At 44.2% G+C, this 23,916-nt stretch overlaps 1 protein-coding gene across 1 annotated transcript; it reads right to left on the bottom strand.

Annotated features, from left to right (window-relative positions):
* Positions 1 to 634: 634 nt before the first annotated feature.
* LOC129113309 (nuclear pore complex protein Nup98-Nup96-like) lies at positions 635 to 23,831 on the bottom strand. Its single transcript, XM_054625529.1, is given in 37 exon segments — positions 635 to 2,154; positions 2,157 to 2,231; positions 3,150 to 3,261; positions 3,880 to 4,034; positions 4,685 to 4,925; positions 5,635 to 5,860; positions 6,336 to 6,478; positions 6,592 to 6,732; positions 7,076 to 7,233; positions 7,314 to 7,604; positions 8,850 to 9,112; positions 9,888 to 10,069; positions 10,811 to 10,956; positions 10,995 to 11,057; positions 11,344 to 11,476; positions 11,567 to 11,794; positions 13,101 to 13,262; positions 13,373 to 13,550; positions 13,674 to 13,812; positions 13,917 to 14,030; positions 14,431 to 14,530; positions 14,842 to 15,025; positions 15,668 to 15,784; positions 16,053 to 16,240; positions 16,738 to 16,871; positions 17,099 to 17,242; positions 17,586 to 17,678; positions 17,782 to 17,914; positions 18,481 to 18,618; positions 18,991 to 19,160; positions 19,268 to 19,451; positions 20,072 to 20,179; positions 20,427 to 20,578; positions 20,898 to 21,083; positions 21,172 to 21,267; positions 22,130 to 22,239; positions 23,668 to 23,831. Coding segments are annotated over 36 exon segments (5,478 nt in total). The 5' UTR covers positions 22,209 to 22,239; positions 23,668 to 23,831; the 3' UTR covers positions 635 to 2,032.
* Between the last annotated feature and the right edge of the window lie 85 nt (positions 23,832 to 23,916).

Here is a 23,916-nt window from a genome sequence, read left to right on the forward strand (position 1 = left end):
ACAAACTGTTTATTTCTACTCGACTTTATTAAAAAATATCATCAACAAAATCATCAGGAAACACACACACAGAGTATCCATCCATGTAAACTACACACACGCACAGTTTCTGTTTGTAACAGGAGAAGAAGCAGACATCATATAGAGCGTCCAGTTTGTTGAGAAACTGATTTTACTTTGAAGAAAAAGAAAAAAGAAAAACATTCTTGGCGAGCGGACATTTAATCTACAACAAAAAGAAAAACGATCGATCAATCAATCAATCGATAAGTGGAGAGTTTCATTCCAAAACACTTTGCATCCAATTTTATTAATAATCAAAGGTGGAGAATAAAAACGACCTGATATTCCCTGTTTGATTTTCCAAAAATATACAATATTTATATAATTACATGCAGTGAAATCTCTGACTGGCAGCTCGTTTTTGGGACGAAACTCTTCACTTCTGACGATCAAACTGAACTGAAGTGCTGATAAAAGAAAAAAATACTTGTTTGTTTGTTGTTCACACACACACACACACACACACACACACACACACACACACACACACACACACACACACACACACACACACACACACACACACACACACACACACACACACACACACACACACACACACACTGATTTACATTCAAACAAAACAGAAATCTACAAAAATAGACCATCAGACATTTTGCATGTTGAGCTTTCCTCAGAATCAAACCCACGTCGTTCACGTGGAACCCGTCTGAACGCCGCCGCCGCTCGCATTCAGATAATCGTCTTTATTCACATATCGACAGATGAACAGATGCTACTGTCACACTATGCTAAGCTAACGGCTGCTTTTTTGTTCACGCATATCATAAAACCAAATCTTTCGAAGAAAAAAAAAAATAATCCTCTTTTGTCGGAGCTAAATCGATAACGCGTCACTTTCTTTGGGGTCAAAGGTCAAACGAGGTCACATTTACACGCTCACATGCATAGTGAAGTGCCGTTACAAAGACGCCACTCCAACAAAATAACTCTGTTAAAGAGGGAAAGAAGTCGGTTTCTGGGGAGAACTTTAAAATAATAAACAACAGAACGTGTGAACGAGTTTACAGCTGAAAGAGAGAACGGATCGTTTTACAGTTGGAACGTTTTAGCTACTTTTTAATTAGATTTTTTTCCCTTTCTGCCGATTGGTTTCCATTCATTTCTGCATAGTATTAAAATCTTTAGCAGACTCTGGAAACTATCGGTACTAGAACATTACAGACGCTTCAATGTTTGTATTGTCTTATTGTTTGGAGACAGAACTCCCTGATGAAAAAGGTTTTCTTCACGTGATGCAGTTTAAACACAGATAGATCTGAAAGTCTGCAGGAAATGATTTCACAACTTCAGTTAAACTTTGACATAAATGAACAGACTTGATAATAAAGATTGATTACAATGCAGCAGGTTTCAAGAGTCTGTGGAGCGACTTTCACACTCAACAGGAATAAACGGAAACCAGTGGAACAGAAGAACTCCCAGTTAGCACCAGAAGATCTTTGTTGTATTCTACGAGGTAAAAGAATCCAGAGGCAGGTGTGAAAAAACAAAGTAGATTTGGTGAAACAAAAACATAATTTTGGTTCCTGTGACCCGGTTGGTTAACGTGGTTTTAAACGGTTAACAGTGACTGAATGAGGAGGAACTTCCGGTCAAGTGCTGTTGTTTCTTATTTTTTAACTCTCCCCTGAAGCGACGCACACACACACACACACACACACACACACACACACAGACAGACGAAGAGGAATGACGTATCGCAGCTTTGTGCCTGTTTTCAAAACAGACGGCGTCCAGAACCGACGAGAACAAACTCCGGAACCGAGTCGTGGAGCGGTTCCCTCCTCGGAAACAAACGACTCAAACTCGTTTCCCGTTTGTGTTTCAGCTCCTTTTATCTTTTTTTTTTTTAATCCTTTTTTTCAGAATTCCATGATGTCTGAGCAGCGGACAGTTCAACACCTTCTTTAAACTTCAATCGGCCCTCCGCTGCTGTTCTGCGCTCTCATTGGCTGACGGTGAGTTGCCGCAGGTACGACTGCGTGAGGCCTCGCAGCTCCTCCAGCGTGTAGTCCTCCGGCATCGGCAGGCGGCTGATGTGCGGCGCCAGCTGGCTGAGCGGCACGCCGAGGAGTCGGAGGCGGCGTCGCCCTGCTGCAGGCTCAGCACCACCCGCAGGATGTTGGCCACGCGCTTCGCCATCTCTGCATGGGGGGAGGGAGAAGGAGGAAGGGGGCGGGGCTTGGTGAGCGAGGGGTTTTCAGCGAACAACAACAGCTGAACGATCTGAGAACGGCAGGAAGTCCAAACTTCCTGTGACTCAATTCTGTCTGAAGAAAATATCTCCGGCTTCAAAAAACACTTCCAGACCTTCTGAGAGCATCGACTCCCCTCAGCCTCCCTCATCGCTTCAGCTATGCTCCTCTAGTCTCTGATCTCTGGTAATGTCACACTGTAAACAACCAACCTGTGCTTAAACCAACAGGAGAGCTAGTAACGTTAGCAGCACCGCTAACGGCCAACAGGAGGAGAGCTAGTAACATCATTCATTAAATCATTAAAGCTAAAATGTAGTGTTGGTGATAAACTAGAATAAATCTAATGAATAGATCTGTTTAAATACATAAAAAAATACAATATTTTATTTCATAATCATTTCAATTGAATGTTTTTAATGTTAAAAAAAAAACCCACTATAAATTACTATAACAAAGTAAAAGTATTATATTTAGTATTTTTGATGGTTTACAGAGTGAAAGGATTTTTAAGGGACGGTGACAAAATGAAAATATTCTGGGGTTGAACATGTGTTGCCATGGAGTCAGAGAGTTGGCCAACATTTATTTACATTTAGTCAAAGTGACTCCATCAGCAGGAAACTATGGCTTTCATTCTGAAGGACAGTTAAAGCTGATGAAGATGATGATGATCGTCAGAGATAATTACATCCTCCTGAAGTGGGAGTCACATATTGTTTCCTGTCTCTCTGTTCATATTTCTATAACACGTTTCCCTTTAAGTGACTGAAGTTCTCTCTATCTCCTTCTTTCTCTCTCTCTCTGTCACCTGACGCTCACCTTCATCTAACGCCAGCCAATCAGAGGCCAGGTGTGTTCTCTTACCTGATTGGGCGAGGCGGTCTCTGGCGGAGCTGCAGGGCAGCAGCTCGATTCTGCTGCACAGAGACGTCACGTCGCCGTAGAGACGCTCCAACTCGTAACCGGCGTTTTCCATCTGGAACACAAAACTACTTTCAGGTACTTGTACTTTAGTACTTTGACTTTAAGCAACCTCGATTTTCACTGTAATATATATGATGAATAATATAATAAATAAAAGTCCTGCACCTCTTTGGAAACAAAACAATCATGGCTGCTTTTTCTGACAGAAAGAAGACTCTTGAAACAATGTTGGATATATCGATTCCATTGTTTTCCAATTTTTGTTAATTAAATTATCAAAGAAATTTAACATCAGTTTTTTTTCTTATTTCTTATTTATAATATTCAATTCAATTCAGTTTATTTTGTAGAGCCCAGAATCACAAATTTGCCTCAGAGGGCTTTACATCCTCTGTCCCGGAACCCTTTATATATGTTTAGCATACTGAGCAGCGTTTGAATTATCTGTTCAATAATATTAATTAAAGCCTGATTAGTACCCACAGCAACACTTCCTGCCTACTTTCACAATAAAAGCCATCTTCTTTATTGATGACACCAGGTACAGGAAGTGACATCGACACTGAAGCACATTGGCTCCTTGTCTTCTTCTTCAGTCTCGTCTCATATTGGACATTAAAAAAACCCTTTCAAAATAAAGTTGATTGCTTGAATCTGAGCGTTTCTGTACCTGCTGGATGTCCTGCAGAGTCTTGATGACGCGGATGTAGTCCAGGTAAACCCTCCCCGCCGTGTCCCAGTCCTGGATGGTGGCGCTGTGTTCAGGGACCGCCAGCCCCTCCAGGAACTCCAGCAGGTAGTCGTGGTTGTCGTTGATGATGCAGTCTACGGGAGGACGGGAGGGACAAGTTTAGAGTCTTGACTTTTAAATTCATTGCTCCCGCCAAAAGATCATTACTGACCCTCTATACAGCTCCAAGACTTTTTGTTTTTATTGTAACGCTGATAACAGTCTGACAGGAAATGAGAAATAAGTACAAATATTGCTATTATGATAATAATATTAATAATGTTTATTTTTCCAAATCATGCATTTGTAGCTGATTTGGACCATTAAAAAATATTATTATTATATAAGCTATAAATTATATAATAATGTAATGTAATGTAATATAATAAATAATGATTAATAATAAATATATTTCTTCCCTAATTCTTTAAATTCTATGTACCATTTAAAAAAATAAATCTGTATAATCTGTCTTTGTTGGACAATTAAAGTTTTATAATTGAAAAAAATGATTTTATTTTTTTATGCAATTGCTGCAAATTGCACCACAATAAGACTTTAAAAATGTAAAATAATAACTTAAAATAAATTTGGCATAAATCCAAATGAAAAACAAACAGAAGCACTTTGTATTTTGACTATTCGTCTGTTTTCTCTTCACTTTGTGTCACTAGAAGTGTTTTATTCTGAACTCATTGAAGGACCTGTCTGTGTGTTTTTCTTAAAGTGACAGTAGCTCACACACCTGAGGCCAGGTGTTGGATGAGCAGCCGGTGACACTGGCTCCAGAACCCGGCCCGGTAAAGGTGCAGCGCCTCCTGCTGGTGGTCGGCGTCGCGGCGTGCTCTGGTGGCCTTGGCCTCGTGGATCCACTGCTCTGGGATCAGCAGCCTCTCCGTCAGGAAGCGCTCCCTCCGCTGAGACTCGTCAGTCTCCTGCAGGCGGCAGTGCAGGGTCAACATCTCCTCACCGCTCGCTCCCGCTGACTGAAGACACACAGAGAGAGGAAACATCAAACACCACAGAAGAAGAAGAAGAAGAAGCAGAAGAAGCAGAAGAAGAAGAAGAAGCAGAGATTTGTCTTTGTCACTACGACTGAAGCTGCTGCAGGAAGAAGCTCAAATAAAAACAGAATTAATCTGACATTAAAGAATAAAGCAACACTTTTCCTTTCAGTCTTCACATATGCTGAGTCAGCAAGTCTTTTATGCAAATTACAATTTACCAAATGTAACAAGGACAAAAGATATTAACTGTATATTAAATGATATATGTGATAGAGATATGCAACGTGACTGTGTGCCCTATTCATGGAAAGTCAATTAAACTGTTGATGGATAAATAAACCAGACAAAAGAGACCTGTCAATCAGTGTGTAGCCCCGCCCTAAAGCATCCCCTGCTTTATGGTCTGTTTGACTCTAAATGGAGCATCATTTACTAAATGAACATCATGCTGTATTGAAGAAGACTTGAAACTAGAGATTGAGACCATAAACTCATGTTTACAATGTTTACTGAGGGAATAAATCAAGAGAGAAGTAGAGTCATTTTCTCATAGACTTCTATACAACCAGAGGAGTCGCCCCCTGGTGGACAGGAGAGAGAATGCAGCTTTAAGAAATTGCCTCCTTTTGTTACATTTTACGTTCCTGGAGTAAAACACAGTGACTATGATAATGATAATAATCTGGACGTACGTGTCGTTGGGGATGTGCAGCAGGATGAAGACGGCCATGTGCCAGAGGCCGGCGCTCTCCAGCTGGGCGGCGTAGCTGGCGTGGAGGAGTCCCTGCCGCGAGGCGCTCAGGTGGCTGTAGTGCAGCGCCTGCAGGACGCCCCACAGGTGCCAGCTGAGCCGGTAGTCCAGACGGTCCCAGGTGAGGGTCAGAGGGTCCAGCAGCTGCTGCAGGCTGTAGTGTCTGAACAGAGACAGGGAAGGAGCGTTAAAGACGTCTGCTTCCTCTACAGCTCTCTAAACTCAGAGGCCTGCTCTGTCCAAACATATGTTGAGCGTCTCTGGAGGAGAAAATGATCCTCATGAGCCTTTTTTTAATACATGTAGAGTCACTTTTGCTTAAATCCGGCACTTCTTAAGTTTATAGTGGTAGAAATGAAATCTAACAAACTACTTCACCCAGATACGTATTTTCACTGCGGTCACAAATGGAGGAAGCACATATTAACGGAACGGCTTAGCAGCAATCTAACAGCACCATAACATTTATACAACCACAATTACACTTATTCTATTTTATAGGGTGAAGTCAAAGACATCAATAGATCAAGATTCACATGTAAAATAATCACATTTTAATTAATTTATTAATCAACATTAAATAAATAAAACAATTTTGTTTAATAAGCGGTTTTCTAAAATCGATGTGGCTGGGTTACCTGTCACTGTAGAGTTTGAGCAGGTGGAAGCAGAGGTCGTGCAGCGATCGTTTAGACTCCTCCTCCTCCTCCATGTCCGGATGCTCCGCCTCCATGTACGGAGGGAGGGGGGCGCAGGCGTATTTACCCCCCTCACATGAGCCCTGCAGGACGGAAACAACCACAACGATGAGTCTGAGAGGGAGGGGAGAGAGAGAAGGAAAGCGGGAGAAGGAGAGAGAGAGAGAGAGAGAGAGAGAGACAGACAGCAGCTTACCTGGAAGGCGGCTTCGTATCTGGCGAGGGCGTCGGCCACGGAGGCGGTGGGCGGCAGCATGAACCAGAGGTGGACGGCTACGCAGCGCTTCCAGTCCAGCTCGGAGCAAACGTTCACCACGGATTCAGACGACTGCCACACCTGCAGGGTTCAGACAGGAAACGCATCACGATACAGGAAACGCATCACGATACAGGCTCTTCAGCGATGAAGCTTCACGCTATAGCATATGTTCACACACACGCTGTCTGCCCATGCCAGATGTGAACAGATTTGTTTGACAAATGTCTCTTTTGAAATTATTCCAAGAAGCTTTTTTACCAAATTCACATCAAAAACAAACTAATCCTTCACATCTGTGAAGCCAGTAAACACCAGCAGCAGTAGTTTTAGAGAAGGAGAGAGAGAGGAGGAGAGAGAGAGAGAGAGAAGGAGAGAGAGACAGAGGAGAGCGAGCGAGAGACAATAACTGACGTGTCCGTACCGGTTTCCCTGCGAGCAGTGTGTAGATGCGTAGCCTCTCCTCCGGCAGGTAGCTGTCGGTCTGCATGCGGTTCCAGTCGGCGAGCTGGAGGGCCAGCAGGTCCCGACAGTACTGAGAGCCGGTGGCCTGAGACAGCAGCAGGGACAGACGGTGGTCTCCTGAGGACAGACGGCTGCGTTAGCAGGAATGATAGTTTTCTCTGTGTTGAGATTCCGCAGCGTTCTTCAAACCTCCTCACCTTCCTTCTGCGCCAGCCGACACGCCTCACTGATGCGGTTTCCCGTCAGGTAGCTGAAGATGGCGTCCGTGTGGCGACCCTTCGCCGCCAGCGCCACCTCCTCCTCCACCCGGCAGGCGGCTCCGCGGGACAGCCAGGCCGAGAAGGTCCGCCTCCTCTCCAGCTGCTGCTCATACTCGTCGGGCGTCTCGGCATCGGGCATCTCGGCGTCGGACTCCAGATCGGCGGGGCCCAGCCGGCCCCACAGGGCCTCGCACAACGTCCAGACCTCGGCCCAGTAACCCAGGAGAGCTGGAGTGGAGAGACGGAGATAAAGAATGTCAGAATCTCAAGAACCAGAATAAATACCTGCTGGATCCTGTTTGTGTCGGTGTGAGGTGTCAATTATTTAAAAAACTAGCTGCCAACAAACTCCCTCATTGATTATTTGGGTCTATTTTATGAGCAACGTCTTTAAAGTGGTGGCAGTAAACCAGTAAACCAGCCAATGAGGCGTCTTGTGTAGATCACATGATGAACAACAGGAAGTGACGGCGACTCCTTTTTAAAAATGGTGGATACAGAGATTAAAGATACAGCTGATGAAGCTATGCTAAAGCTAACGTTTAATAACAGCTAAGAAGATAACTTACTTAAGGAATAGTAGTAATACTAAGATCTAGATTTAAGTAAAAGTACAAAGTATTAACATCAAGTATACTTAAAAGTACTCATTATGCAGAATAACATTATACTATTGATGCATTATTGGGTTTGTTGTTGCAGCTGATAAAGGTGGAGCTAATTTTAATGATTTTATATAATCTATAATATATAATTTATTAGTTTAATATACAATTATATTATATTTTGTTATCAATAATCTGAATGTAACTTTTGGTATTTAATAAATGTATTGCAGTAAAAATATATATTTCACTCAGATGTAGTGGTGTTGAAATATAAAGTACTACTCAAGTAAAGTATAAGTACTTCAAATTTGTAGTTGTTAAGTAACGTAAAGTACTTTTTTATTATTGTACAAAAATACATTTTGTTTTTGGAATTAAAGCTTTTTTTCATTTTAATAATTCATGTTTAATAATCAATTAAGTAATCGACGGATTAATAGATTATCAAAGTAGTCATGTATCATGTTTAAGGTTTTCAGAATAAAGTGCGTCTGTAAACTGAACTCAGAGGCTTCATCCATAACTCAGAGAGCAGAATTTAACTTCGAGAGGATGAATTCAAACGTTAAAGAGAATTGCTTCGCTTTTTACAAATATGTCCATCATATAATCTACAGAATAATGAATAATACCTTCAGAAAATTTAGAATAAACGTGATTTTATGACTCATATAAACTGTTTGAATTCATATTTCAGTTATGTTGATAAATGTGTTTTAAAGATTGACTCCAAGTCTCTTATCGTTCCTTCACATGAGGTCATTTCACTGATGTAGTCTCCAACGTCTTAAATCCTCCCTCAGATGTTGAATATGCGTCCTCTCTCTCTCTCCTCTCTCCCCCCCTCCCCCTCTCTCTCACTTACGGTCTGCGTCTCCATGCTTGTCGCTCAGCTCGCTGATCCACTCGGCGTACTCGTGCAGCGCCGCCACGCCGTGCCGGGGTCGAACCAGCGGGCAGGCGGAGGCGTCGCTGGTGTCCACAGTGCTGTGCTTCAGACAGATCTCTAGGGGGCGCTGCAGCACCGACTGGCTCTCCTCCTCCTCGTCTTCCTCCTCGCTGGTCTTCCCTGGAGGCTCCAGAACAACCAGCTGCTCCAGCACCACCTTATAGGGGCTCTCTACCAGACTGAAGGGGAGGAGATACCAGAGCACAGCAGGTTTACTGTAGGGGTCTACGAGTTATTATGAGTTATGAGACTTCACTACACCGTCACTGTTTGATGACATATTTGTTAAACTTGTTTTTCTTATACTGCAATATCCCGATATGGGACAAATAAAGGATAATCTTATTTTATCTCTTATCTTCACATTTCAGAAAAATATGGCGGAATAATAACAGTGTTCACAACTAGATTATAGTGTCTGATACACTTTGTAGTTATTGTTTGTGTTTAATGCATTCACCTAGCAGCCGGAAGGAACCGAAGGCTACGTTTCCATGACGATTTATCTGCTAACAGCATGTTAGCCGGCGGGCTATGTGAACAAAGCACTGCTCTGAATGTCGTATATTGCTTCTTTAAGTTTTTCAGTTACTTTAAGAACTTTTCATGTTAGATTTGAACCACTTTGATGTTGCGCTGCACGATGTAGGTAGAAAGGATATGGCATTAATATATTTTTCTGCAATTTACAATGAGATATGAGGGAAAAAAGCAGGAATATTGATTCTAAATGTTGTACATTTTAACACAGATTTCAGGTCAAATGACATCCGATCAATAACAAACAATTAGACAAACTTTTTTCCACCGAATATTTCAAAATACTATGAAAGATGAAGTTAAACAAACTAGAAAATATTTGTATTTTTTATGTTGAACTGTGTGTGTGTGTGTGTGTGTGTGTTTTGTGTGTTGTGTGTGTGTGTGTGTGTGTGTTTTTGTGCTTCTTCTTACGGTTTGCTCCTGGCTGGTTTTGGCAGGAAGCTGAAGTCTGTTTTGGTGAGTTCATGGCGGTCGAGCCGTTTGGCCGGCGGCGAGCTCAGCCGGTCGCCGCAGTGCGCCAGCGTCCAGCCGGGACCCCAACCCACCCGGAAGGATCGACCCTTAAACAGCCCGGCGTCCATCAACAGACTCCCCTGTGAAGCAGCAACGACACAAACCATCAGTTTGAGGAAACAAGTCTCAATCTCAAAGTTTATCAGAGCCAGAAGCTGTAAAAAACGTCTTTATCGTCAGATTTTCATCTTTCCAAGGATCCTTGAACACATCATGTGTCACAAACGCTTCGCTCTACGATACCTCATATTAGTAGAGAGATCGGATGAAACTACGAGTAGAAATGTTTGTGTATAAACCACATGAAACAAACAATCACAAGCGGCTGTATTTACTCCTGTTTGACGTTATTTTGAGAATGAATGGAGCAGCTACAATGTTAGCATAGCATCAATAGATCCAAACTCCATTCAGAAAACAAGCGTTTTCAAAGTTGTTTGCTTGCCGTCTTGTAGAGAGAACGTACAAAACATGAATTCAGACTTTTTACAAATTAGCATAATTATGTTGTTATTTCAGCATCTTTTTTGTCCGTTTATTGTGATTAAATCAAAGCAGCATTGTTTACTCTGGGTTCATACAGCCGTCGTAAACTAGCCGACGTGAGGCTGCTAGATACAGTGAACACTCGCGTTTCGTTTCTAGGATATCTGGTTCCTCCACAACATGTACAAAGCAGGAGTAGTGTTTATTTCAGCCGTGATTGATGAAACGTTGTCGACATGGATGAGAACTCCTCTCCGGCAGTGTTTCTGTTGCAGACGACATCTCTCCTCATCAATAAATAAATAATAAATAATAAATAATAAAAACAAACCAACCTTCCCTTGAGTGACGGACTCTTTGAGGGTCACCGGGCCGCCCAGCCGCCGGACGCCGACCGTCCTGACCGAAGGCTCCGGGGTCCGGGCGGGCAGCAGGAAGGACGAGGGTCCCGACCCGGCCCAGTGTGACGAGCGGGGGGGTTCTTTAGCCGCCGGAGACCCCGGGTCAGTGGAGGAGGACGAGGAGAGTCCGACATCTGAGAGAAGAGGCCCGAGGTGAAACGAGCCTGAAGGAGACCGCCGACTAAAGAGAGAACGAGATCATCATCATCATCATCATAATCATGGTGCTGCTCTATATTTAATATCTTCATCATCATGGTGCTGCTCTGTGTATAATATCTTCATCATCATCATCATGGTGCTGCTCTATATTTAATATCTTCATCATCATGGTGCTGCTCTGTGTATAATATCTTCATCATCTCTTCATCACGCCTTGAAGCAAGGCACTAAACCCGAACTGCCCCTGAATAAATAGAGGTCACCAAAATAAAAACAGGAAGTGGACGGCGGTCAGAGTTTCGTACCGGAGGGTCGGCTCTGGGTTCCCGGCACGACGAGGCGAGGAGACGAGACGTCGGCGGACACCTTCGTGGCTCTGTGATCCTGAAACATGTCGCTCTCCTCCTCATCCTCAGCGAACAGAGACGCCTTCATGATCTGCACGACAAAACACGCCCATGTTCAACGGAGGGTTTTTAATTCAGCCTGATGTACTTCCTGTTTGCGGTGGTGGCCACGCGGCTCTACCTGCAGGGTGTGCGGGTTGATCCCCAGCGAGGACGCCATGTGGCCGGACGCGGAGACGCCGTCGTGCTCTGCGGGGATCAGACCTCCGAGCTTCTCCCCCGTCGGCAGGTCGCTGTCGTCATCCATCTCTCCTCCCAGCATGCTCTCTGTTGGGAAGCTCTGGGTGATGTCGGCCATGTCGCTGTCCAGCTCGGCCATGCCCCCCGGGATCTCCACGGCAACAGTAGACTGAAAACACACAAACACACGATAAGAGTCATGTGGAGATCAAGACCACAGAAAAACACTATTTAGGTGTTTATGTTTTAATTTAGTTTTACTTAGATATTACATTTTTTGTTCATAATTAGATTTATCCTTTTATTGACTGGTTCTTTATTTAGTTTTTAACTTTGTAATGTAATTTTTTGCATTGTTAAGTGCACTATAGATAAATGAATTATTATTGTTATTATTAGAGTTAAAGGAAATACTTTTGTTCACATTTATAGAAATAACATTTAAAACATTTATGACTATAAATTATAATTATAGTCATAATAATATTCTGATGAAAAAATGTATTTTCTTTTATCAAAATACACAGACATCATAAATGTAAGATTAATTAAGTGAAAAAGAAAAATTCTAATAAAAGAAAAACATCTCAGGACAGTCAGATCCAATTTACTGCACAATAAACATTTGATTTAATTGCTGCAGATCATTTTACCACAAACTTTACACACCAAAGATTAAACATCTTCATTAACTTTATTAAATGCATTAAATTTAAATGAGTACATTCATGTCACACATCTTAAGCAGGTAAGAGTAAGTTTAAGTATTTATCCTCTTATATAGAACATGAGATTAACTTTAAGGTTAGTAGCTCACAAGAACCTCATTATAACATAGTTAAAATAATAACAATAACAACATAAGTAAATATTCTGTATATGAAGTCCTGAAGAACACAAACTGATCAGAGAAGATTTTTTGAAAATACTAAGTATTATTTATACGTGTGTGTGTGTGTTTTTTCTTTACCGGCGTTAAAACTGAAGCAGCATAATAAACCCAACAGATCAAAGTTAATATAAACGGCTCCCTCTGTTGTGAAAACTACACCAGCAGTGTTAGTAGTTAAAGAAAGTCACCCTTTAATAAATACATTTAAAAAAAAGCATCAAGATGAAGCTCATTTAGGAGCATACACTGAGTGTTGTGCTTTTATCAGAATAACGGGCTTTAAAGTTTAGAATTCTGAAAGGCACAAAACTTTAATGGAAATATTTCACTAAAGATACTTTATGTAGGATTATAAAACATCAACCAACCACGGACCTGCTACGGCTTCGTAGGATTGGCAAAGTGTGTTGACGATAACATTTAGAAAATTGTTTGTGTGTCAGAAAGAAGCCCACGCCATCCGTTCACCGACTCAAATAAAATATAGAACCTGCTGTCAAGTTTAAAAAACGCTCCTTTAATCATCTCAGGTGTGTCAGTGAGGATGATGAGGATGAGTGTGGATGGGCGCAGGCTGCTCTACCTGAGCCTGTGGCGCCACCTGCTGCTGGGAGGGGGGGAGCTGCTGCGGCCGGGTGGCAGGAAGTGACATCATCATCGTCTTCAGCTTCTTTGGGTCCGTTTTGAGCGGCACGTCCTCCTCCTCGTCAGAGTCCTGGAGGCCATATTTGGAGAAATGGGCCACCTGAGAGAGAGAGAGACAGGGGGAGGAGTCAGTTACAACTGAGAGACACAGGGGGAGGAGTCAGTTACAAAACGTCTCCTCGTGTCGGTCAGAGAGTGATATCAACTGACCTCGAACACCCAGGATCCGGTCTCAGCTCGGTACTCCAGGAAGCGGGCTCCCTGTTTGCGGGAGGCCTTCTCCAGCCGACCCTCGTAGTTCATCTCCGTCAGACGCTCGGGGCTCCGGATCTGAGTGCAGGCCGTCTTGTCGTTTGGCCAAACGCCGTCCAGAGTCACCTCGGCTCGCCTGCGACCACACGGAGCAGAAAACGAGGACCGGATCAGGACAGGAAGTGGAATAGACGACATATAACTTCATCTTTAGATAAAAACCTTGTTTCCTGCGGACAGATCAAAACCCGTCTCTCACCTGTTAAGCCCCTCCCCCTCTGGAGGCTTGTTCTTGTCGTCCGGGTACACGATGACCTCTTTGCGTCTGAAGTGCACGATCTCGTCGAGGTTCAGCGCCGTCACGTTCACCTCGCCGGGGAAGAAGATGGAGCCGTAGCCTGTGAGGACCAATCAGAGCAGAGCGGTGAGACGTTGAAAGCTGTTTTTTTTTTTTTTTGGAGCGTTTATATCTTTAAACTTAGTTCTTGTAAGCGGTCGGTACCTTTCCTGCCAACGGTGAAGTTTTCCACCACACACTCTCCGTTTTCGTCCACCATCTCAGCCAGATCGTCCATGGAGGGGATGGTGTAATAACCAACACGGTTCAGAACGATGCCTGAAAGAAAGAAAACAGAGAATGTGATGCATTTATTCTTTTCCATTAGTGCCGGTGTCCACGTAGCGTCTTTTTCAATTTGTTCCCAATGAGGAGAGAGCGGATGCAGCCGCCTCGGGTCATTTTTCTGAGCTCTTCTTGCTGAAAATATGAACTCTTCGGAAAATAATTGTTGATTTGGGCCTGTCTGTCTCTCCTGACCCTCATGTCAGTCAGACACCATAATAATAAAGACTGAAAGGCCCTTTTGAAGCAGCAGATTTGCCGGGTAAACAATCGCTGGTGAATGTTTTGATTTTATTGATGCAAGATGCTGAAAAAGACGCTGTGTGGACACAGATCTTAACTCGGGGTCATTTAAAGGTCATGACAGGATTGAACAGTGCGTTTTGTATCCGACCTGCCGGGTGAGGAGACTGCTGCATCTCCTGCTGCTCCTCCTCTCTGTCCTCCTGCAGAGACTCGTCCCCGAGAGACGCAGACACGTCCTCGCTGCTCAGCTGACGGGAAAAACAAAAACAGTTCAGCATCACAGTTCTAATCTGACAGAAAACAAACTGAATCGTTCAGTTTTGTTGCTCAAATCTCAGTCTGGATTTTAACTCTTTAATAATAAGGACAGTCGGACGTTCTGGACTCTTGACGTCAGCATCGACATCTACAGTTTCTATGACGATGATGATATAAACTCATCTGTGTTTGTATCAACAGAATATCTGAACATCTGGAGTCGTAGATGTCGATGCTCCCGTTCTCGTCTCATTAAACAAAAAGGTCCAGATCAGAGGAAAACAGAGCTGTGTCCGCTGACCTCCAGTCCGCCGTTCCGGGCCACTTTGTGCATGTTGAGGTCGCTGATGGTGTCCTGCAGGCTGGTCTGGACACGGCCCTGAGGGATCGGCTTGGCGATGGGGTTGACGTAGAACTGGGTGACCTCGGGGTCGTCGTCCACCGGGCTGCTGGCACCCGGCATCTCCTCCTCCTCCTCCATGAGGCTGGAGAGAGAAGCACATGGCAGGACTCCGTTAACGGGATGTCAACATTAACAGATGATCAAAACACAACAAACACATCTGACAGTAAACAAGAAGACCTGAAATAATCCACCATGGTTCTTAAGAGACTAGAATTACCATCCAAGTCTTTCCAAAATGTCGTCACTTCATCATTTTATACGTTTGTGTGTATTTTGTCATAATTAGTATTGAGTTTTGGCCAAGAAAATGTTTTCTGAGGTCACATTGACCTTTGACCCCAAAATCGAATCAGTTCATCCTCAAGTCAACATGGACGTTTGTGACGGATTTAAAGAAAGTCACTGAACGACACTTTAATCTTTTACTGCATGAAGAGTTTTCTTCCAACTGTCAAGAGTTTGATTGACAGGTGGTTCATCCAATCACCTGCCAGGTATTATTTTAAAGTGCAGTCAAACAGTTTCCAAAGACTGAATGAGTAACAAACAATCTGGTGGTCAGGTTATGACGAATAAACGTAGCAGAGGCATAGAAATCCACAAGAAATTCTGTTTAATGAAGTTTCTAATGAGAGAACGGAAGTGTGAGAGATACACAAGGAAGTTATTGTGTGTGTGTGTGTGTGTGTGTGTGTGTGTGTGTGTGTGTGTGTGCTCATACCTGTGTCCGTTCTGAGGATACTCTGGAGGTGAAGCGAGGTCGTCCGTCTCTTTGCTGATTGGACTGTTGTACTGGCTGCTGTTCAGGTTCTTCAGCACGAGTTTCTTTATGCTCTTCCTGTGAACGAAAAACATTTACACAACATTTGTTAGATTTTATTCTATTTAAAAACAATAAATGGCAAATTAAATATATATATATTTATTATTTGCTGAATTATAATTATTTCTATTATTTTTATCATCAGCCTTGTTTATTCAAGTCTTAAGTCTGTTTTAATTTAAGTAAAAAAATAAAATAAAGAAAAACATGGCTGAACATGTTGGATGATGTCACAGAGCCTCTTCACGCTCAAACACCGTTGCCGTGGCGATGAGGTGGGTACCTGGGTACGAAGGCTCCGTTGGTGAGCGAGGGCTCGTCGTCGTCGAGGCCGTCGAAGAGCTGCGACTTGGAGGCCCCCGATGACGACAGCGCTTTGGGGCGGACCCTGGTCGCCGGGCGAGGGGTCAGCTTGTAGTGGGTGGGCGTGGTCAGAGCCTTCTGGGCCGTCGGATTGGTTGGTTTCAGACGCTGTCAGAACACAGAGGGTTGTGATTGGATACTCAAAAAAAAACTCCTAGCAACAAATGATCCAAACACCGTTCAGAAAACAAGCCTTTTAAATCGTCTGGCAGAGAGAACGAACAAAACATGAATTCAGACTTTTTACAAATCATCATCATGTAGTTATTTCGGCATCTTTTTATTCGTTTATTACACTGAAATCACAGCTAAATCATTTATTTGGGGGTCATACAGCCGTAGTGAACCAGCCGTTGGCGGCTTGTTAGATACAGTGAATACTCCTGCAGATGATGTTAGGAACCCAGACAAGACGGCGTTTAGTTTACTTTGATGTCTGGGATTTCCAAAACATGAACAAAGCAGCAATAGTGGTGATTTCAAACATGATTGATGAAACATTGTCTACATGGAGGATAACCCCATGAAAGCCTCAGACGTTTTGTGTTTTCTCTGGTATTTATTCAGCTTTCTGTCGGGTTAGGGTGAAAATAGCCTGTTCTCACCTCCTCCTTCTTCTTGGGGTCTGACAGCGGGTTTCTGAACAGCGGCGAGTCTCCGTACGGCGAGTACGCCAGGACGCTGAGCTGCTGCTGGAGCATGGCCTGCTGGGAGGCCGTCCCACTCGGATCTGTGAGCGCTGCAGGAGACAAATGGAGAGACAGAGAGAGAGAGAGAGGTCAGATGAAGCACGAGCACGGATACAGTCAAAATGAAACAAAGAGAGACGATGATGTTGGTTTGATGGGAGGACACGGACGGTTTGAAGCAGAGAGAGAGAGAGAGAGAGAGAGAGAGAGAGAGAGAGAGAGACAGAGACAGAGACAGAGAGAGAGAGAGAGAGACAGACAGACAGACGCTGCTCACCGACTGGCTGCTGTGGAGCTCCAAAGCCCAGGGTGCTGGCTCCGGTGTTGAATGCCGTCGCTCCAAAGGTTCCCATCGTTCCCAGTGTGGCGCCCAGTTTGCTTTGGTTGTTCCCAAACAGAGACGTCTGTCCTGCGCCCACTGCTGAACACACACAACTCCTTATTCATATACTGTTGTGTGTGTGTGTGTGTGTGTGAAAAACTGAGCACACGTTAAGAGTGAAGCTCCAACCCAAAGATGTTCAGTGTACGATCATAAAGGAGCAAGAACTCTCCTTTAGATCGGACTACTGGAACTACTGGAACCAGTGGAACCAGTAGTTCCACTGGTTCCAGTGAGTTTTTTTAACAATAATCAAAGTATATTAGTAGAACAATATGTGTACAGCCATCAAGTATTCTTGTCTCGTTATAATTTCTCATATATATTCCACATGCTGGTTTTCATAATCTGATCCCTCCCAGTCTCGTGGATCCTCCAGTACCTGCTCCGAAGCTGGTCCCCAGTGCCGTCCCCAGTCCTCCGGTGGCCGGCTTGTTCCCAAACAGACTCCCGGCAGCAGGGTTAGCCCCAAAACCTGCAACAAGCGAGAAGAAAAAAACAAACAATCAATAATCAAAGTTATTAACAGACATCAGATTTACGACACCGTCTCCACCTTTAAACCCCGGCGGACTCACCGAAGGTGGAGGTGTTGGTTCCGGTCCCCAGCGTGAGGGCCGGCTTGTTGCCGAACAGCCCGGTGCCGGTGCCGAAGGACGGGGCGCTGGTGGTGGTGGTGCCGAACCCGGCCGTCTTATTACCGAACAAACTCTGCTGCGATGGACGAAGAACAGACGGACATGAAGACGACAAAACACTCTGATGTGTTTTTATCTCAAGACGGAAACGATTTAGAAATGATTTCATAAAACACGCCTGAAAACAAACATCACATGACTCCTCTCGTACACTGAGCATGCACATGGAGATGTAAACAGGAAGTTGGTTGCTTAGTTACAGTATTATCATACTCTTTTTCAATTATACAATTGCTAACAGCTGCTAGCAACATGAATGTATTTTCAATATATAATTCCTTTGATGAAACATTTTGTGGGGTAATTAGTAGTTTCAATGAAGTTTTATAATCTTCTTAGAGTGTTAGGAAGTTAAACAGCTCATAATTCATCTCTAATTTCTATTTTATATTAATGTGAAAACATCCTTAATAACTGTGTATTACATTTTCTCAACAAATACTGAATTTTACAAGATAACATTTGAACACATCATTTAAAATCGGTCTACATTTAGTAACTTTTGATATCTGGCGAGTCAAACCTCTCAGCTACTTAATGTCAGTAATCTCCGGTTACTTTACTAAATTCTTCGTGTACCTGTGTGCCGACATTTCCAAATCCGGCGTTGGCTTGTCCGAACAGTCCGGTGGCGGTCCCGAAGCCGGCGGCGGTGCTGGGCTGAGCCGCGCCGAACAAGCCGCCGGCCTGCGGCGCCGCCGCGTTCCCGAACAAACCCTGAACCACAGGAAGGACGACACAAAACGCCCGTTAGTGCGTTGCAGTGAGACGACCTGCTGCTTTAAAAAATAAGATTTAAAGAGCTCATTCTACTCGTTTTCTTCTTCTGTGGTGTCAAACTGAGGTTGTTTTTTTATTGTTTCTGAGTGCGACTTTGAATGTTGTTTAACCGTCTGAACCACAAAACCCACCGGCGGGATGGAAAAGCACATTTTCAATAAATAATCGCCAAAACTAAACCGTGTATCAGAGCCAGAAGCTGTTAAAACTCATAATCATCAGATCATCATCTTACTGACGTTGTCTCTGTGGGTTTATGATGTTAAATAATGAGGTATTGCTCCTGAACTCAAGACAGAGGGTTCTCACCATGCTGCTGGTGTTGGCCTGTCCCATGGTGTTGGTGTTGCCGAAGGAGAAGCCGGTGCTCGGCGCGGTGGTGGTCTGACCGAACGGCTTGAAGAGGCTGCTGGCTTGTTGGGGGGCCTGCTGACCAAAGAGACCGGCGCCGGCCGCCGCACCGAACCCGCTGGCAGCCGCTGCAGAGAAACAAAGACGGAGCTGATGCTTCACAAACATCAACAACACCGAGGAGACCAAGAACTCAAACTCTGAACAAGCAGCGTCTGACATCGGCGCCACTCACGTGCTGCTCCGAAGGTGCTCTTGTTCTGTCCGAAGGAGAAGTTGGTGTTGGGGGCCGCGGCACCGAACAGGCCGGTGGCGGCGCTGGACGTTGCCACGGTGGCGCCGAACAAGCCGCCTGTCGGTGCGGCCATCGGGTTGGTCGGACCCTTCCTGCCCGCCTGGTAGTCCTCGAACCTCAACTCCTGCAGGGAGACAAGAGAGATTTAATCCAGTTTCAACAAACGTCTTTTCTCGGCTGCTCAAACAATAATCTTCAACTTTGGAAAACTATTGTTTTCCTGCAAGCCTCTGCTTTTCATTTCTTATCCTCTAAATCCTGGTGTTGCTCTCCTCCGGCTAGCTGAGGCTTTCTGAATGTTGCTCAGATGAAATTCCACATTGACAAGATTGATGTATTCATTCAGTGCAGCAACATCCAGCTCTTTAAAGTGAAGTCAAAGCTTCATGTCTTAAAGCTGCATTCTCTCTCCTGTCCACCAGGGGGCGACTCCTCTGGTTGTATAGAAGTCTATGAGAAAATGACTCTACTTCTCTCTTGATTTATTCCCTCAGTAAACATTGTAAACATGAGTTTATGGTCTCAATCTCTAGTTTCAAGTCTTCTTCAATACAGCATGATGTTCATTTAGTAAATGATGCTCCATTTAGAGTCAAACAGACCATAAAGCAGGGGATGCTTTAGGGCGGGGCTACACACTGATTGACAGGTCCACACCAGAGGCCGTGGTGTCCTAATGTTTCCAAACCTTCACGGCTTCGACTGTGCCGACAGATGAATCTCTAAAAAGCAACAGGGACTGACCTCTAGGGATTTGTTCTCGTACTCCTTCATGGCGGTGATGCACTGGTGCTTGGTGTTGATGCTGGTGGTCACACCGGCCTTCACCATGGTGTCACTTCCTGTTGGAGGCTGAAGGGGGAAGAAAAGTGACAGTTTGTAAAATGTACAAACAAAAGAGGGTTTTTGATTCAGTTTCACAATTAACATGTTTCTGAGTGAAACATTTTTTTTGTTAATTTAAAGTTTAACACATCTCAATTCTGTGTACTGTGTACAGTATTTTTAACCTAGAATGGCTCCAGATAGTTCAGTGGTGACCAACATTTGAAGGATGTATTCGTACAAATTTGAATAAACTTTATACAAACCGACTCACATTGAATTTTACAGTCGTTCCCGGCTGCTGCTGTGCGGCGGTGAACCCCGCACCTCCAAACAGGGAGGCGACACCTCCACCTCCACCGAACGGGTTGGAGGCGGTGTTGGTCGACCCAAACAGCCCGCCACTGCTGGTGCTCGTCCCAAAGCCTGGAGGACACGATGGGAGGGAGACTTCTTCAAAGCGTTCAGACGTTTCATAAGATAAACAAATCAAAACGACAATGGGGCTGAGCAGTTTGCAAACACAACTGGAGCACTGGATTTGGGTTATTTTACATTTTTGATTTGTTAGTAGGAACTTTTTAGGGAGAAAAAAACGACAGATTTCAAGCACGAACAAGATGAATCTTCACATCTGATTGTAGCTCTAATGATGAACCAAACAAGTGTTGAGGTCCCTCCTGGACGAGACCATAAAGAGGTGAGAGCTGTAAACCATAAACTGTGGCGTATGGCGGGTTCTCACTTCCAAACGAGGTGGGTTTGTTGGCTCCGAAAGCATTGCTCTGCTGGGAGAAGAGTCCGCCGGTGGTTCCAGTCCCGGTGCTGCCAAACAAGCTGGTCGTAGTGCCGGTCGTTGCCCCGAAGCCAAAGCCGGTGTTGGTGGAGGAAGCCGGCGGCTGGCTGAAAGTACTGGACCCAAAAAGACCGCCTGCAGGACAGAGACCAGGACACGTTGGTGTTGGGTTCTATGTTTGTGTGAATGGAAACGAGAGCGAATAAAACAACAGCTGACAAACCAGGTTTATTCTGTGTGGGACCAAACAGTCCTCCGGTGGGGGCCGCGGCCCCGAACGCAGACGTCCCGAAGCCTCCCGTCGCCCCAAAACCCGTGTCTGCAGATCATTGAGGAGAAAGGAAGAGATGTCACAGACTGATGCTTCAAATCACCACATGAGACTTCAGTCACCAGGAACACTGAAACACTCACAGACAAGAGGTTTAGTCTGTTCACTTCATCAATAACCTGATGATTGTGAAATGTAACGTGAAGTTACTGGCGGGATCATTTGTGCTTATTTGGGTCAATGGTGCTCGACGCCCCGGAGAGAAAGAGGCTTCATCCATGTAGACATGTTTCATCAATGTCTGAATTAACACTACTGCTGCTTTGCTCATGTTGTGGAAGAACCAGACATCCCGGGAAACTTAAGGCCGTCTTGTCTGAGTTCATAACATCATCCAAAAGCTGTATTCACTGTAACTCAGCAGTCACATGTCGACTGGATTAATACAGCCGTATGAACCCCAAAATAAACTTTGGATTTTATTTCTTGCAATAAACGGATAAAAAAAAGATGCTGAAAAACATCAGAACGATGAAGATTTGTAATAAGTCTGACTTCATGTTTTGTTAGGTCTCTTCACAAGACGACAAGCAAACAACTTTTAAAATGCTTGTTTTCTGAATGAGTTTGGATCTATTGATGCTAAGCTATGCTAACATCGTAGCTGCTCCATCAACACTCAAACTAACGTCATCTAGGCGTAAATACGGAAGTGTGGTTGTCGTTTGCACCATGTGGTTTATACATAGTTTCTTCCGTTCTCTGGACTGATATTCTAAAAGTTTCCTGGAGGGATTTTTTTTAATCATATAATATTTAGATAAGTAATCCAGAGAACGTCGCTGGTCTCTGCCTGGTGCTGTTGTAGGATCGAATCCCAGAGTTTTAACAAATAAATGAAACAACTCACTCTGTTGTCCAAAGGTCGACGCGGTGCCAAACCCCCCCGTCCCTCCTCCGAAGGGAGTGCCGAATGACTTGTTGAACATCTTGCCCTGCTAGCAGGACCGCATAGGTCTTCTGTATGGAGACAAACACAAACATTCATCCATCAACTGTTTGAGTCGCTGCATTCCCATAGCAACCGCTTATGTTCTGCAGTAATATTCTAAAACTGTGAGAGAATATTGGTGGGAAAATGAGACGATTTATATTTTGGATTACATCACATTAAATCAGATTATAAAACACTTGTTTAGTTATAAAGACAGAATCTAAATCCTTTAGAATATATATACGTTTGGGGTTCCTTCAGACATTAAACATTCTGAACCTCAAAACAGAAAGAATCTCTTGAAGAAACAAACGGTATCTTCAGAAAAGTCCAGATAGATTTCAGTTTGATGCATTATTGTGCATGTTGCAAATTCTATCAGATCATCATGTGGTTTGAGTCTCGCTGTCCTGTGAGAACAACGTATCTCCAAAAAGAAAACCAGCCTGTTTACAGCTCTGTGACGATGCATTTTCCAGCTGATCCAAAAGGGTTGTTAAGAGTTTTTACCTCAGAGGTACATGTACACCTGTAGGTGTACTACAGTAATAGTACACCTCTACAGAATAGTGTACTACAGTAATAGTACACGTACCTCTGATGTGTACTACAGTAATAGTACCTCTGAGGTGTACTACAGTAATAGTACTCTCAGGTGTACTACAGTAATAGTACCTCAGGTGTACTACAGTAATAGTATGTATACCTGAGGTGTACTACAGTAATAGTACTACAGTAATAGTACCTCTCAGGTGTACTACAGTATAGTACCTCTGAGGTGTACTACAGTAATAGTACCTCTGAGGTGTACTACAGTAATAGTACCTCTGAGGTGTACTACAGTGATAGTACTCTCAGGTGTACTACAGTAATAGTACTCTCAGGTGTACTACAGTGATAGTACTCTCAGGTGTACTACAGTGATAGTACTCTCAGGTGTACTACAGTAATAGTACTGTACTACAGTGATAGTACTCTGTACTACAGTAATAGTACTCTCAGGTGTACTACAGTGATAGTACTCTCAGGTGTACTACAGTGATAGTACTCTCAGGTGTACTACAGTGATAGTACTCTCAGGTGTACTACAGTGATAGTACTCTCAGGTGTACTACAGTAAAAGGTTATCTGGCTCCACGTGCAGCAACCCTGGGCTGTGACGTCATCACGCAGCGTACGTAGCGTCGGCTAACACTGACATAGCATTAGCATTAGCATCAGGTCGGCTAACAACAGGCTAGCTCGGCACATTAAACCGCCTCCAGCAGCCCAACGTGTCTTTAATCAACACACCTATTGCGCATGCGCAGTGGGCAGCCAGAAGAGACGCGCGGCAAGCTAACTTCTAGCCAGCTAGCTAGCTAGACGTTAGCTAGCCGTTAGCATGCTAGCTGAACGTTAGCAAAACAAAAGGCAGACGCGCGGAGAACACGCGTCCCTTCACGAGCTTTCACCTTAAACTACGCTGTGCGGACGTGTCGAGCAGAAGAAGAAGAAGAAGAAGAAGAACCAGCGGCAGAGTCCACTACGGCGGCCGAGGAGGAGCGTTTAGCGGAACGTCGGCATAGCCGGGCAGCGTCCAGCGAGGAGGGAAAAGACTGTCGAGCCGCCAGCGTCACTGCGCACTTTCAAACGTCTGACGTCATGACGTCGACGTTTCGTCTTCTCCTGGTTTTACGGCGGTTGGCATGAAGCGCGCTGGT

The sequence above is a fragment of the Anoplopoma fimbria genome, chromosome 24 (assembly GCF_027596085.1).
Source record: "Anoplopoma fimbria isolate UVic2021 breed Golden Eagle Sablefish chromosome 24, Afim_UVic_2022, whole genome shotgun sequence".
NCBI classification, from domain to species: Eukaryota; Metazoa; Chordata; class Actinopteri; order Perciformes; family Anoplopomatidae; genus Anoplopoma; species Anoplopoma fimbria.